At 45.0% G+C, this 16,700-nt stretch overlaps 1 protein-coding gene across 1 annotated transcript; it reads right to left on the bottom strand.

Annotated features, from left to right (window-relative positions):
- Positions 1 to 2,463: 2,463 nt before the first annotated feature.
- igfbp2b (insulin-like growth factor binding protein 2b) lies at positions 2,464 to 16,188 on the bottom strand. Its single transcript, XM_076262624.1, has 4 exons — positions 15,766 to 16,188; positions 7,269 to 7,411; positions 5,333 to 5,485; positions 2,464 to 4,271 (listed from the first exon to the last, which is right to left on the bottom strand). The coding sequence occupies exons 1-4, from the start codon at positions 16,124 to 16,126 to the stop codon at positions 4,101 to 4,103; spliced, it is 828 nt and encodes a 275-aa protein (XP_076118739.1). The 5' UTR covers positions 16,127 to 16,188; the 3' UTR covers positions 2,464 to 4,100.
- Between the last annotated feature and the right edge of the window lie 512 nt (positions 16,189 to 16,700).

Genomic DNA, 16,700 nt, shown 5'->3' with positions numbered 1-16,700 from the left:
GACTGACACAAGGGGGACTAACTCCCCATTCAAAATAGCCAGGAAGTGGAGCCACTCCACAGATTACACAGGGCCATGTCATGGAAATCATTCCTTTATCACTGACTAAAGGTCCGAGCTGGGCTAACCTCCGGGGAGCACAATATTGGCTTTGGAAGCCAGCGACTCAGCATGGACATTTCAACAACAGCATACCGACTTTACTGCAAGAACGGATGGAATGGCCGTCTCATCTTGGCCGGCTCCAACGTTTACAGAGCATACTGAACGTGCGATCATAAATACATAGTCTGTGCTGACACTAGACAGTCAGCCAGTGCGGCCCTGGCACAAAATAATGCGGAAGGTGGAAACCATCAGAGGTGTGTGTGTGTGTGTGTATGTGTGCGTTTCCTGGGCATGTCGCATTGAAATGTTGGGTGTTTGCTCACCAAGAGGAAGAGGACGGCGCCAAGCGGGATGCCAAGGTGAAGTCCTCCCTAGGATGGCTGCTCACTGAACACTTTTACAAAATCCAGATGTGGTGAAACAGGGAGAGAGAGAGAGAGCTGCCACTTGGCCTGGGATGCGGAGGTATTCATTCACAAAATAGGCAGATCAAGGACAGGGAAGTGGACCAGACTCAGGGAGGAACATGTGTGGAGGATTTGATTTGTGAGGTAGTGAACATGACAATTACTATTCTCTTCAAAGAAGCTGACAACTACACTTAGGACTTCAAAGCATTCATGCCCCTTTTATTACATAATTAGGACTACAACTATGGATGGCTACATCTACTCACAACATGTGCCACTCCACACCAAACCTAGAACATGGCAAAAAAAAAATACAGCTCATCTTCATATTCTTCAAAAAACAAGTTCTTCTCCTAACTTCTATCATTTTATGTGAAAAATAGAGGAAACTATATCAAAACCTAAAGTGATGGGTTTACAAGAGAGATACTGACCTTGGCTACACTATCCAGTCTCCATCCCCCCTCCTCCACCCTTTAAGGGTGGGCCTTGTTCATTCCCCCTCCTCCACCCTTTAAGGGTGGGCCTTGTTCATGGGCAATGAAAGTCTGAAGTTAGAATGATGTGAATTTAGTGCAGAGAATAAAAAATACCCATTGGCTCTGAAGTGTCCAGCTGAGCCAATGGCTTTGGTGCTCTTGAACATCAACGAGAACTGGACTGAAGGTGGGCCTTTTCCACAGTCAAGCCGTAAGTCGGACGGATGTGTAAAAACAAATGAGGCACAGATCTGAGGGGTAATATATATTTAATTGTGCTGAAGTTTATCACAGACGTTAAAATACCAAATAACTTTTTGTGTTCCCATGTATTTACGATGTCCCACTTTTTGTAACAAGGTACAAGCTGTTTGTGGCTGTTTCAGTAGAGATAAAAGGCACAGGGCACATATAACTGAAGGTGTGTGTTTGTGTGGTGGTGCCCTGTGATAACACACACACACACATGAAAATGGGGGTGAGGGCTGGCTGGATGGGGCACATGACTAGTTGGCAGGGCACAAGACGTTCTGATTTGCTTAAGAAATTCCCCTGGTCACTTGTGTGACACTCTCCAAACACAGAGACGGGCTTTGACAGTTTTACACTACAGCAGATGGTAAACACTCATCCTTTCCGTCTCCCAGGCTCCAGGAACTGGAGCTGCATCTCCTGCACAGCCCACACTCCTGCTCTCCCTCTCCCTCTCTTTCACACAGACACACACACATTCATTCAGGCTATGCAACACACTCAGATAACACATACTGAAAGGCCTACTCAAATAATATGCATTCAAATACTCAAAGACATAGTTAGTCCTACACACACACACACAGATACACACACACACACACACACACACATACATACAAAAGAACACACAATTACTCTGTATCAACATTCCCACCTTCCTCAGACCCATATGGCAAGTAAATATGCACAGAAACTACAAGGTTTGACTTTTCCATTGTTTTTAAACTAGGCCAAACTCATTGTATCATATAATGAATGATACTGTCAGGGAGAGGTTGTACAAAGATATAGGGGTCATATAACAGGACCAGATTGGACCCCAATTATTGCCACTTGCAGCTGTATCTGTATTAGGTATTGTATCCACATAAAATAAGTAATTGTCAACTGGTATCCAACTACCTTTGATCAGTGACTCTTTGCAAAAGGTCTTGTGTTCATTGCTGGCATATTCACATATGTGTTTAACTATAGGCGTCAGAAAGACTGTGAGCATAGCTGCACAGATCTGTCAAAAGATCCTGCGATCACACCAGGTGGATAAAATCTGCTGACAGAGCACCTTCAGCAAACTCATTCAACCTGTGAACCGCTTGGCATCCTTCCATAGAGCTGCAATCATGCCTCCACCCACCCCCACCCCCCTCACAGATAAACACCCCACCCCTACCTCCAGCCGTTCCCCTCCTTCACTCCCTTTAGGGAGATCCACAGAGGCTAGGTGCAATCCAGAGGCATTGTACATTTGCAAACCTGTGTTTATTTATAGGCACTTAACCCACGTAATATCACATTTGTCAGTGTCAGCCCTGTGTCCTATCTTGCCCTCTGTCAGCACTTCATTAGTAACCAATGAACACTCAACCCCCCCCCCCTCGCTCCGCAGTACCCAAAACCACAGGCTTCTGGTCTCAACAAACACATGGCTCTGGATGGATGGAGAGCCCGATCGAATGAGAGAGAACAGACAACCTTCCAGCTACCACCAGTGTCCTTAGAATTGCCTCTCTCTCACTCACTCTTCCCTTCTCTCTCTTTCTATCAGCTTCCGTTCCGTCTAGCACTTCAAACCTACAGTATGAATGCTGTGTGATGAAGCAAGGACACAGTGCTCACACTGCTATCACAGGGGGAAGGAGAGAGAGGGAGGGAGAGTGGGAGGGAGAGAAAGAGAGAAAGAGAGGGAGGGAGAGAAAGAAGGGGAGGAGAAAGACAGGGGAGGAGGGGATCGAGAGGGAATGCATGCTGAGATCCATGGCAATGGGAGCTTTAAGAAAACAGAGGTATTCTTGAAACGCCTGGGAGAGATAGAGATGGATAGCTCATTGAAGGAAAAACAAGAAGACCCCAAAAATAAGCTATTTCTGCAGTTGGGGAAACAATCTCTCTTTTTATTATTTATTTATTTCCATTTTATTCATCTATCAATGTATTAAAAGAGGCTGTACAAAATTCACAAGTTCAAAGCACACATTTGCCGAGCCTCCAAAAAAGAAAGCTTGAATAAATAGGACTGGAACTTGGCCTGAGAGCCAGCAGCTGTGCTCCCCGTGCTGCCTGCCCAAAATACCTATACTACTGAGCCAGATGCAGGAACGGCCACAAGATTAAAACAACATTCTCTCAGCCCCCCATGTCGCACGGGCCACTTAACCTATGAATAGGAGGAGACTACGCCGCTCCATATTAAATTTAGCTAGTCGAAATCTGAATTTAAATCAGGGAAAGAGCTATGGCTCTCCTTGTCTCGTCCTTGCTGTCATGTGTCGTGGTAAGTCACACTTTCCACTCGCTCCCTGTCACTGAAGATTAACTACAGAACTTAACATTTACATGCACACACACACGCAAACGGAGCGCACAGACGCACACCACACACGCACACATACGGCCTCATGCACACACACAATCGCGCGCACACACACGCAAACACACACACAGAGCACACAGACGCACACCACACACGCACACATACGGCCTCATGCACGCACACTAACACACACACACACACACACGCACAGTCGCACACGCACACATATACACTCAGAGGCACACACAGGCATACACACACAGTCCACATGTGCACACATACAGTATAGAACTGACAAAGAGTATGCTCACACATCCCCACACATCCCCATGCACACACACCCACATACGCATGCACGCACGCACGCACACACACACACACACACACACACACACACACACACACACACACACACACACACACACACACACATTCACAAACACAGTGACCACATACATTTTTTTACATGCTTAAAACTCAATCACTTATGACTCTGGCCCCTTCCAGTTTTGGCTGGAGGGTTTTGTGAGAGCACATTTATTTCTGCGCAGTTGTGGCGCTGATGGCGGGGGGCTTGGTCTCCTGGCCGCTGAGGTATTGGCTGCAGCTGGGGTCCCCCCTCACTTTGAGCGACGACGGGAGCTGGACGCCCGTGATAGGGTCCACGCACCAGCACTCGCCCCTCTGCCCGTGAGTGGACATGTGACACTGAAACACAAGGAGAGGAGGCGGAGGGGGTGGGGGGGTTGGGGTGGAGGGTGGGCTTGTTATGCGAGGCGGTGAGGTGGTGGGAACAAGGATTCTGAGGGGTTAATGAGGCACTTGGTACAGTCATGGGTGGGAGAGGAGCGGGTGGAGCGGCGCTCCAACAACAACCATCCGTGGCCCACTTGTCACAGCATGCCTCGGCAACCCCCACCGAGCGCTCCCAAAATGAGGTCATAATTGAACTGGACACAGCTTATGCGGGGACCCAAAATAGGCAAAAAAAAAAAAAACAGACTTTCAATTTTTTCCTTCAGTGAGAAAGAACAAAAACTGACAGTTACTGTAATTGCAAGAGGAACAAGATGATTATGAAACAATCAGGAGCAGTGAGGTACAGTGTTTTAAGCCCTGGGAACAGAGCTTTCACATTAAAACAATGCATCCCGCCCACTTCTCCCAGGGGTCTCTGTCCTTCTCTTACCTCCAAACGTGGACTACTTGGTGTGCTTTCAGGATACAGATATGTCATATCATTGTTTTGACCTGTGCTAAAAATAATTGGGTCTTGCATCAAGGACACGCAAGTGAAGGAAACTTAAACTGTCTCATTGTGGGCCATTGTTTCAACTTTCTGTGCCAAAAAAGCAGCAACTTTCCTCTTACAGACTGATTACAGCCCGATAGTAAATATTTTTACGGCATTGTACCTCCTGTCTCAGACTCTGTCGCGTCTGTGTTGACCAAATGTCCAGGAAGTAGTGGTGTTTTCTTCCGTTTTTCTCTAAGCTCCACTGAAACATTTCACTGTTTTGGTTTTGCTTCTTTATAAACTAAGGTTTGGGAGAAGATGCACTGGACACAGGTAGCTGTCCTCTTGCTCATATATCCCCTGTTGATTTAATGATGTGATCATTCATGGCTTATTTTGTCGTTTTGTAAGTGACATGTTTCAGAAACTCTGACATTTGACAGAATCCTTGTATCCATGTGTGATCGGTGTTGTGCACATAGCACAATAGTGTACAGAGGGCTCTGTTCTGACTGTGTGCATATGGGCTCACCTGCTTCATATTGTACAGGCCCTCCTTGTCACAGTTGGGGAATTTCAGCTCGTAAAGGTTCTCCAGCGAGCCCTTATTGTTAATGAAGGTCATCTTGGAGATTTCCTCCAGAACCTTGTTCAGCTCCTGCTGACATCGGCTATGGCTCTGGTCCTGCAAGAAAGACAACAATAAGCGCTGGGGTCATGAATCGTTTGTCGATATTCATCTCTCTGGCCCTGCTCTGCCAGTCCTCCTGCGCATTCTTTTAACTGGATGCCAAGCCCTGGCTCCTGCCCTCAACGCCCTTCTCCCCATGGGGGACACGCAGCTGCATCAAAGGGCCTGGCCGGCGATGGGCCGCGCTCCGCTTGGCCCGAGATGAGAGGGCATGCTGCAGCGCCGGGGCTGCCAGGGATCTTATCCATATCATGTGAATGACAAGTGGCCCCCTCGCAGAGCCATGGGCGCTACGCTACGCTACGCAAACACTACCCTGGACCATGCTGGGCTGTGCTAGCCTGTGCTGCGCTGCGCTGCCCCGAGGTCCCCAGACCTAACGTCATGTGTTGCTCCCAAAAGGAATCTCTCGGGCGCATGGGGGACGCCAGAGCAGCATGTGAGGACATCCCTCCCCTCCTCCACCACCACCACCACCACCTCCACTGCGCCCTCAGCCCCACGGACACAAGAGAGGAGGCCCGTCCAGCTCTGCCCCTTACCACTCCACACTCATACCATTGTTGTCTCTGCTGTTGTTCACTAATGGTCTCATCGATTGTCTTTTTTCCTTGACTATTTCTTGTTTAATAGCTGCTATAGAGAGAGTTAAATGAGGGGGAAAATCTGGGCATGTATATCATTGTTTTTCAGGTCAAAACACTTATGGCTTCTGTTAATGGCTATAGAGGGCACGCTAATTTGTAAAGACTGAAGCTGGAGTTCCCAGTCACATGGACAAACTGTGGTCAACTGTAATGCACTGCTTTCTCCACAGATTATTTGGTTAACAAATGAGAAGCACACACAATGTGTCACGTTTCAACAAACAACCTAGTCTTAAAAAGGCTTTGGACAGATAGTCATTCTAACTAATAAGAATTATTCAGGAGTATTTATTGACGCTGATGCGTTGGTGAGGACATGAACATACTTTCACAGAAAATAGCCTTACTTTAGATTTACACAATGGGCAAACTAAATAACAATGGATTTATTCTGAGCCTAAGGAATGTCCATATGTGTCGCTGGTTATTCTTTTCCTCTTTCCTGTAAATGGCACACTTAACTGCTTCACATTCCTGTTAACAGCTCCTCCCTATGAATTATTAAATGTAATTGATGTCAGTGATACAAAAAAGGTACTCTAAAATGAAAAAAGGATATTTTACAGCTGGATATTGAAGGAGTGATTTACTAGTTAGAATACCATAAAAATAACTAATTTAGACAGAACAACATTGAAGATGGAGATGTTCCCTTTGGATCCTCTTTCAACCTCAATTTGTGACAAAAGGAGGTTTAAAAAATAGATGACATGATGAAAAGTTTTATTTATGATGACACGTTATTATAATTATGTATTGCAAAAGTATTTACCAATATACCATGACATAAATCATTCCATCACTGTGGCACACTAGCTTTATCTTTATATGTATGTATGTATCTGTCTTTTCTATGAATGTGTGTATGTCAGTGTGTGTGTGTGTGTGTGTGTGTGTGTGTGTGTGTGTGTGTGTGTGTGTGTGTGTGTTTGTGTGTGTGTGTGTGTGTGTGATAGCCAGAAGAGGGCACTGCCGTACTAAATTCAGTGCCAGCTCAGGTCAGCGTAGACCTTTAGCTTGCCACAGTTTGTTTGCATGAAGCTTGTGTCCACTTAGGATAGGACCCAAGGGGTTAGCTGGAGGCATGTAGCCTGCTCGCTCCCCCGAGGGCTGGGGAGAAACATACTCACGGGCCAAGGGTGTGCGGGACGCGTCTCCTCCAGCCAGTTGGTCCTCATGGTCTTCTTTATGCTTTGATGGTGCCTGTGCACAGCGACGTTGAGTATGCATGTTTGCTTTCTCTGAGGGGGGACTTTGGTTCCAGAGACTTCTCCTGGTTTACACAAAAAACACACAAAGTCTCACATTACTCCAAATCAGTATTGCAATACTATATAGGTCATGGCCATTTCCTAAGGTTCACCCACTAATTTGTCGAGGTAAAATAGCAGACTAAGAATGGGACCCATTTGGCTGATATAGCACAAGTAGCATCAGGGCTTTGGCAGACCATCAGAGACCAACGTGGACAAGCTAATAAGCAGCCCTTAATCACAGCTACTGAATGAGACAGAACAGCCAGTAAAAAGAGAGCTACCTTTTATCTCTGGCAAGCACTTTAAGGTAAATGCAGGCAATCCTCTGTGTTGGATTAAAATAGTTTCTAAATCTTTGAAACATGATCGCATGTCAGGATAATTGTTTGCTATTTATAGCCTATAGGGTACTCATGTATTTAATTCACTGACTTGGGAGATATACCTTTGATCATTGAAACCCAATGAAGGTTCATTTCCTTCTATAATCTTTGCCATCAGATATAATCAGATGATTTTATTGTGTGTCAAAATGACTGACAGTGAAATTGTTCGTTGCCATCAACTAAGTCAACTCCACTGACTGTGCAACATTGAACATTAAGAAAACACGATAAATATAATATAAAAAAGCAATGTAAAAATACGGTGCACATTATCAACTGTACACAAACATATATACACAACTTTCACAAAACACAGATAGACACATAGCTAAGAGAGACAGAAGTTGGGCTGTGAAAATTCAATATGATAAAATGAATAACACTCCTGACACTAAATGTCATCCATCAACTACATGTTTGAAGATTAAGAATTATGATGTCTGGGTCTGGCCCATAAGGAAGGGTCTCCAATTGTACTGTGCTACCATTATAGAAGAAAATGCAACTTCATCTGAGTCCATTTTCAACCCCAGCCTCTGGATCCCTGCTGCCATGTTGTAAGGCATTCTGACTGCTCAGAACAGAACCCTAAACACAACAACTGTTTCCAACTGTGACCCAAGTCCTAACAATTACTTTTTTGCCCACTACTGCGCTAGTGAGCACTGCTCATCGCACAGTGTGTCAGAGTGAAAGTGAATATGGAATGCAACCTAGGTTTAGCATTTAATCGGAAGTCCATGACTGAACTATGCCACAGTGCCAGTAGACTCCTGTCTCTGCTTTACAAACAAAGGGAGCAAGGTATTGTGGTTGATGGAGAAACAAAACCACTACAACTGTCAGAATACTGTTAGAATAATACTGAAAATATTGGTGGTAATCTGTTGAATCTTTGAAATCAGTGAAATTACATCGCTGCAGTGACTTCCCCAAAGTGTCCATTTCAGTTCACCATTCTAGGTTTCTCTTCACTACACAGTAGCAAACTAAAATGTTTTACAGTGCTGCATCGTTGCATGCATCTATTTAGGACTATGTTGTGAAATAGGTATTTCCACAGTCACAAGTCAACAGTAAAAGGCCTGATTGGCCTGTTTGTGTGGTTAACAATAAAAACAATGTATAATCTGTCTGACCTCCCATCCCTGTTCTTAGTGTTTGTTCCATTCTCTCATCGCTTCCCTCTGGATGACTCCAGGACACTGACATCGGACCTTTTGGCTGCGGCGCCATGCGCTCTGCTCTGTCAGATGTGTGCCATCACATCAGTCCCTGGCAACAAAAGCTCTGCACAAACACCGTCATTTACTCTCCTTTAATCAAGGCTCCACTTCACATAATAATGGCGTGCCCCAAATATCCCTCTTTCCCATTCATCCCAGGGCCGCAGAAGGCAGCAAGACGCGATGTCTCCAGGGGCAACGCTGATGTACAGTATGTCACTCTGTGTAATGCCACTTCAATGAGTAGGTCACTGATCCCCAGGGAGAGGCCTGCTCTGCTCCCCCGCAGGGTCGTTAACGGAGAGTCCTCTCTGTGATCTCATCGCTTCACCGTCTGGTCCATCTGAAGGCGAGCACGGCGGGCGGGCAGGGTGGTTGAGCGCGTTGGCGGCGGCGGCACACCAGAGGGCGAGAGAAGGAAGTGTTGAAAAGCACTCCCCTCAGGCCACTCGCCCAGAACAGACATGCGGATGATGTCACGGGCCCCAGGGGTGGCTGCCCCGTGGAAGATCTGAGGGGAGGTTGATTGCCTGGACCACAGCATTGTCCGGCCACGGATCCCGCACTCTCCAGTTTCACAGCCAATATCCATGCGAGCAGGCCCTAAGAATAGTGTCTCTCACTGTTCAACTCAGCGTGCATCTCTTTTCTAATAGTTTGCCTCATTTCAGAAATTGTTGGCAGCCAGGCGGACATGCTGCGCTATGATCCGGACACCTGCCATTACGTACTCTCCCAGCTATCCTTTTCCGTTGCCATAATGGCCCTGGGCCTGCTCCAATAACACCTCCTTGTCCAAGTCTCTCGGCCCCTCTCTCTGAGGGCTGACAGTGTGTGGGCCTTGGCGGTCTGGGTGTGGACACTTGCTCCTATCGGGGTCATTATGGCCTCCGCTTGATGCTTGTCCACCAGTGTCTCACTGGGAGCCGAGGTGCTGCTGTAAAGCCCAGCTTAAGATTATGCACCGACAGAAGCCTTCATTTAGGCAGGGGTTCAAAAAAGTGCTCTATCAAGATGGTATGTCTCAGGTCATAAATGACAGAATCATTTCTTATTTTCACATACTCTGTCAATATATTACAAAATATACATGCTGCAAAGCATTTTAGTTTGATCCTTTCTGACATGGGTAAATATGATATAGACACGGACATGGTTCTTTTTCTCTTTTTAAACACTCTTGGATATGTGTTAGGTATTAACTCCTGGCCCCAGGACGTACAAGATGACAGCAGGCCCTTTGAATCCCATAAGTCAGATACTCCATCTTGCTTTCAATAACTGCTCTGAAAAAATTACAGTGTAGTATAATGAGTACATTTTAGAAGCTGCACTGCCAAAAAGCAATCAAATTACTATTTTGGGTTAATGAATGTTTCGGTTAACTGGTTGGAGTTTATAAACATATATGTACATAAAGTGGAATTATGGCCTCCGCTGGCCTATGCAGCGCTGTGAAAGAGAGTTTGGTTTGCTCAGGCCCTGGGGTGATGACATAACCCCCCCCCTTGGGTCCATCATCATGCTCAAATGGAAAACTAACAAGACGACATTGGCATTGATTGAAATGTGTCCACAGTTTACCCTTATGGTTAAACATCTACTAAATAAATAGCCAGCACAACCCCTCCTAGTTCCACATACAGAAATAACAAGTAATGAGATGGGACTTTTTTGTACCAGGCAGCAGAGAGCCAGCAAAGAGGTCATGAGTTGTATGAAAAAGCAAAGCAACGCAAACAGCCGAGGCAGTTGAATCGCTAGCTGGGGCATGGTTATTTCACGGTTACATAAGAGCAAGCCCTTTTGCGATCGTTACAGCTCGGAAGGGCCATGGTGCCACAGCGGCACAAAATAACAGTACATAAAGTCATTTCATTTCCTTTCACTGTAGAAATGAAACAGTCATCAGCCCTGAGGCCACATGCTAGACAGGAACGTTCTTGGGTATCTGCACAGAACCCTTTTGCTCAAAGATTCTAGAGCGGAGCTGTTCTATTATCTTTGCTTTTGCTTCTCCTCAGGTCTGGGAATCGTAGTGTTTTTTGAAAGCATGTGACCGGTGTTGACAAATGCCTCCCATAATGATGTTTGGTTATGGGAAGCCATGGGCAAATTTACAACAGCTGATATCTACACTTCATAGTAAATGGCTGCAAAGTTGAGAATCCAGGAAAATATTAACAGATTGAGATAAAAGACATTTCAGCATATTTCTACCACAGGCTTTCCATTTAACTTGTGGTGCATGACACTCTACAGGTGTAATGTACAACAACTTGATAGTTGGAAACCTAAATCAACTAAGGTGCGGAACTAAACTGAAAAGCTGTAATCCAATGTAATGGCAGAGCATTGTGCTGAATTTGTTAATGGTTTGCGTACATCTGGGCCTGTCTAAGACTCTGATGACCAATGAATGTTGAGACATGAAGGCTTACTTCCATGGAAGCAAGTCACCTCCTACTTGCTGACAAAGCGTTTCCAGAGTACAGCCTCGTGGGAGGTAGACTACCTGGCGAGAGATCTTCTCTCTATTAAAACCTCCATGCCAGGACATCTGCCTGGGCCTTCTCCTATCTCTAATTACAAATGCAAAGACAGACTAGTAGTGCTGTGTAGTCGTAAATCATTCTCAACCTGATGACTAAGCTCTCGCCGTGTGCAGGCGAACCTGTGCAGGCATGCTCATGTGTGTGGGTGTTCATATGAACGTGTATGTGCGATAACATCATTACAGCAAATATAATGAATATCATTAAGTCATTACCTCAGAAATTAAAACACAGAGGTTATTTGTACAGCACCACTCTCCATTGTTGTAACTAAATGACTAAATGAAAACTAAATAGGTCAAGCTTTGAAAAAAAAGTGATCTTGACTTCACATCGCCTGATATAGAAAAAACAGAGGACTTGTTTTCAGAGGGATGACTGCCGGCTACAGCCAGATGCTGTCAGCTTTCCATTTTCACTTTGTCAAGCTGTGTTGATCTTTTCCTGGCACCATAGAAACAGGGCCCTACCTGCCGAGAGGAGCATGAAATCTGGCATTAGCGATGGATTGTGCAGTGCCTCCAGGATGCTCTCAAAACACACAAAAGACATACAGAATGTTGCTATTTTGGACAGCGGTTGCCATATACAGAAATCCTTTGCTTCAAATAACACAAAAGATATGTTCAGGGCTACAGAGCATTTTGCCAAATAAAACTGAATCTGTCAAAATACTGTTGTAAGACTACATATCTTGAAGCCAAAGCACTTCAAATCAGTGCCACCGGCAAGTGCAGTGAAGCAAAAGACAATTGGGTGAGTTATGTCTTGCACAGCTCTGCTGTGTTATTGGTTTTGTGCCTCTATCTGCTTAGTGTAACGTCTCTCTACGTGACCTAAGCCCTAGACATGGGAAACATATTTAAAACAAAAAGTAAAGTGATACAAAGAGTTCCCCATATATTTACTTTTCAAGCTACTTTTATGATTATTAAGTTCTCTGAGAAATGGTCAAAAGGTGAATATAGACATCACTTTATGGTGAAGTAGGACGGTTGTGTGTGTTAGTGTGTTAGTGGCTCTTCTGAGTGCAGGCTGTCTATCATCTGGCCTCTCCTATCCTCCCCCTCTCCAGCCTGTGGGGGTTTCGCTCAATTCTTCCCTCTCTACGCGCCCAACAACTGTCGACACCCCTGATGTCTGCGGGGGCGGCAGTCAAGTCCCGCCACCCGTGCAGAGCCTCTCTTAGGGGTCGCAGGTCCTGACACGCTGCCGCCACCAAAGGCATCCCCTACTCTAATTAGGCACCTGTAGGGGTGTAGGTGGGAGGGGAGACATGGGGCAAGCCCCAGCACATCTCTCCCCTGCGGGGCTTCAAGGCCAATCACAGTATACATGACACACAAAAACAGAGAGTGAAAGATAAAGAAAGCAGACCACAGATGGGGGGAAGTAAGAAAGAGACAATGAATGAACAGTGATTCAGAGGATGACTGGGGGGAGAGAAAGAGTGAAACGCTACAAAAAAACACAGAAATGGAGAGTTTGAAAGGAGTTCAAAAACGTCACATAAACCTAAGACCAAAAGTTAGATTGTATAAACAGAGACAAATACAAAGTCAAGAAGTTCCCATAGAGATTTCATCAAAAACAGCTTTGCAGCATTAACGTCATAACTTGGTGCCGACAAGAGTTCACTTGAGCTTAGAGCAGTCAAGGCATGTGCGATGCGCAGCCAGGTAGAAAAGGACAAAAGTTCATCGACTCATCTCTTTCTGCAAGCCAAACTGACTGCATGATTTTGTTAACACATCATCATCATCATCATGATCATCAACAACATCACCATCATCAACAACATCATTACTCATGGTTATGGATAATCTGAAGAGTATCCCACGTCATCCAGAAACACTGCACTGTCACACTCATTATGAAACCTATGCACCAAACAGCCCAGAGTAACCTTGCATGAGTCCCTACCCGTAAAAAAAAATCCCTAATGAATCCCTAATCTGTTGCTATTTACCTTTTTTAAGGTGATGGGGAAAGCAATATGAGAGTATGCAATATGCACTATGTGGCTGCAGCCTCAGACATGCCAACAGCAACAGGTATCAATTGCAAAACTGGCCCCATGTGCCGTGCCACTGGGTGATGAGCCAAGACTGCTGCCCCGAGCGCTTGTGTTGGAGACGTATCTTATCTCCAAAACATTCCCTCCGCACAGCGCAGCGCCTCACTGAGCGCCCGCTCACGATCTGGATGCCAGGGTAGCCCCCGGGCGAGCCTCCACCTGGTCCCCGCTGGGCTGGCGCCACGGCTGGGGCACCCATCACCCTCGACTCAGGCTCCCCACCGCGCACGGGGAGCCAGCCACAGGTGGAGCCCTTCCCCACGTTACAGGACGTGTTTGAACACACCCCGAGAAAGAACCTTGAGTGACAGAGAGAGGGCAATAGTGAAACAAGGCTGTAATGAGAACAACCATGACACATTTGGCTTTTCATCTGAGCACCAACACAGCAACAAATGGGTGAAGTGCTAATGAAGGCCTAATTGATCAAACAAAGCCGAGATGGTTGCATGCTATAAATAAAACCAAGGGTGAGGGACATGATGTACTCACTAATGAAGAGTTCTTGTACGGACACAACAAATGACTGGACAGTGGACACAAACAAAGTCATAAACAAAGTGTCATGTACAGTAAGGTCTTGACCATTACGCCTCCCTCCAGTGCCCCCTAATACCATCAGTCATGCCACTACTACACAATACACTAGACCCCTCTGCATGACTGAGCCATGTTCTGGCACAGTAACAGACTCTCGAGCCAAACATTAGCTTAGGTCTCTAAGAACCCCTCATATTGTTTGGGCCAATAGAAAGAACATGATGAGGGATTGTTTGAAGGGAACATGCCAGGCTTTGTGTACTTTGTACCAGGCTGGCATCAAAGGGCATTAAGGTCCCATGGCAGAAACAGAAGAGGACAAATGTCAACAATGAGCTGTTTCTCATTCTCATGCATTCTCTATAGATGGTTTGAATAATCTATTAATTAATATGGAACAATGGCTTTTAATATTAATGACCATTCACAACCCATAGGACATATTTATCTCACTGGATGCACAATCGTTCAAATGCATGAAGGATCCTTTCATGGCTGCTTGCCTTGACCATATTGTGCCTGAACGCAGAATAGAAGCAGGTCACTGAGGCAGAACTCCATCACAAGAGATCAGAGGCAAAGCTCAAAGTTCACCATGCTGTTGAATTGGTATGAGCCATTTCCCCTTTGGTACCCATCAACACAAGTGGCCATTTGTTTGCAACGTGATTAGTGGAGAGATGAGGAGACAGAGGAACAAGATGGAGGAAGGAGAATAATGGAGACTGGTTGATTATCACATGTGCTCCAGGAGGCTGTGTCTTGATGTTAAATCAAGTCTAGTTTAAGCAGCGTCACAACATAGTGTAACATAAATGTACTAAATATGTTTCCAAGAGATATTTATGGTTGCTATGCATTTCCTGTATTTGGGCATATCATGCAAAAGAATATGGTTGGATTGTGGGCATGAGGGATTTCCTGAAAACAGCTGATGCACATGAACTTGAGGAACTTGAGGAAGCAAACCAGCATGCAAACCACTGATAAGTCCATTAAAAAAGAGCAATAGTTATATTAATATTTATATAGTATAATAGTTATAGTAATAGTTCTAGTCAACTGCATATGACACACTGTCAGTAATGTTTACCTAACCTGGTGATTTTGGAAAGGCAAATTTACGTTTGAATTAGAAAGTAAAAAAACAATATCTCGGTTTATTCAAAAGTAGGGTATTCTAAAATACACTCTGTGCGAGGCTGGCCGTGGGGTAAGTTAGTCACAGATTCATTTTTTAATCATGACGAATATTGCATTATTTCTATTTACACTTGACTTATGAACACCCGAAGCGTATTCACAGAATAAAAAAAAAAACGTATGGGCTAAAGAGAGGGAATTTCATTTTAAATCGGTTTAATTAAATGTTTAAAACAAACACCAAAGGCATGAAAATAAACACGATACTTGATGCTGTCAGAGCAATCACACAGCAGACCGTGATTACATTATGCAAGTGTTCTTTTTAGACTCAATAATGGAAAAAATGGCAGACCATGTTCCTAGACTGCTGGGTCAACGGGAAACACCACACATTTCGGTATTTCAAGGCGTATATCTGTACATTTGCAGTGGACAACTTACCACTTTGTTCTCGGTTCTCAAGACTGACAGTAGGCTCAACGTCCACTTTATGCCCACATTGTCCCAATCCCTTTACCAGCTGATCCAGGGGCATGTCGGAATCCTGAGTCGGGTAACATCTCAAACCGCTGGCGCATCTTGGCGTGTACACGCCGCATAATTCTCCCAGCTGCCGGGCACATACCGGACAGCAGCCACAGCCGGGTTCTCTCACAATCTCTACACAAGTGGCCGTGAGTTTTGGGCATGCGGCTTGCCTCTCCGCGGTGCAGCTCGGGCAGCGAAATATCACCTCCCCTAATAAGGTGCATGGTAGCACGAATGATGCTAGCAACAAATGGCAATGAAAATACGACACCATGGTGTCTTTCTGTAGTTGGATATTGCGTTTTAGAACACCAACTTCAGGTTGGAAAGTGCAACTGTCAGCGACCAGGTAAGGTCCGACTGGGATCTCTGCAGGGTCCTATTAACTGTCAAGTTCCTCTGACATCACGTCAAAAAGCTTGCCAAAAAGCTAGGACACAAACATGTTGGTGAGCTGCTGTCTATTATATTTTAGCTCCATACATGAAGCATAGCCTGACATAAAATATATAATGTGAGTCCTGCATTTAGTTGCTACAGCAGTTTTTGCTCTGAATATTGATTTATTCACAATTACACTATGCGTGTGTTGGCTCTTTTCTCTCCCAATCTTTCTTTCTTTCTTTGTTTGTTTGTTTGTTTCTTTCTTTCTTTCTTTCTTTCTCACCCCCTCTTCACAGATTGTGTTCAACTATGTGTAACCTATTAGGAAAACATATGTCAACATCATTTAAAATATTATTTCATATCACTCCCAATATCTCAAAGGTATAGTGCAATGTTGCAGAAAAATACATCTTGATTACACCTTACCACACCAAAAAATGAAGCCTGTAGTGACTGTTAGC

Source organism: Alosa pseudoharengus, unplaced genomic scaffold (genome assembly GCF_046254945.1).
Source record: "Alosa pseudoharengus isolate Yale_2024_CS ecotype anadromous, Long Island Sound unplaced genomic scaffold, YU_APseudo_1.1 YU_APseudo_1.1_scf_3, whole genome shotgun sequence".
In the NCBI taxonomy this organism is placed as follows: domain Eukaryota; kingdom Metazoa; phylum Chordata; class Actinopteri; order Clupeiformes; family Clupeidae; genus Alosa; species Alosa pseudoharengus.
The sequence above is the reverse complement of the archived record's forward strand: the minus strand, read 5'-3'. Positions and strand labels throughout refer to the sequence as shown.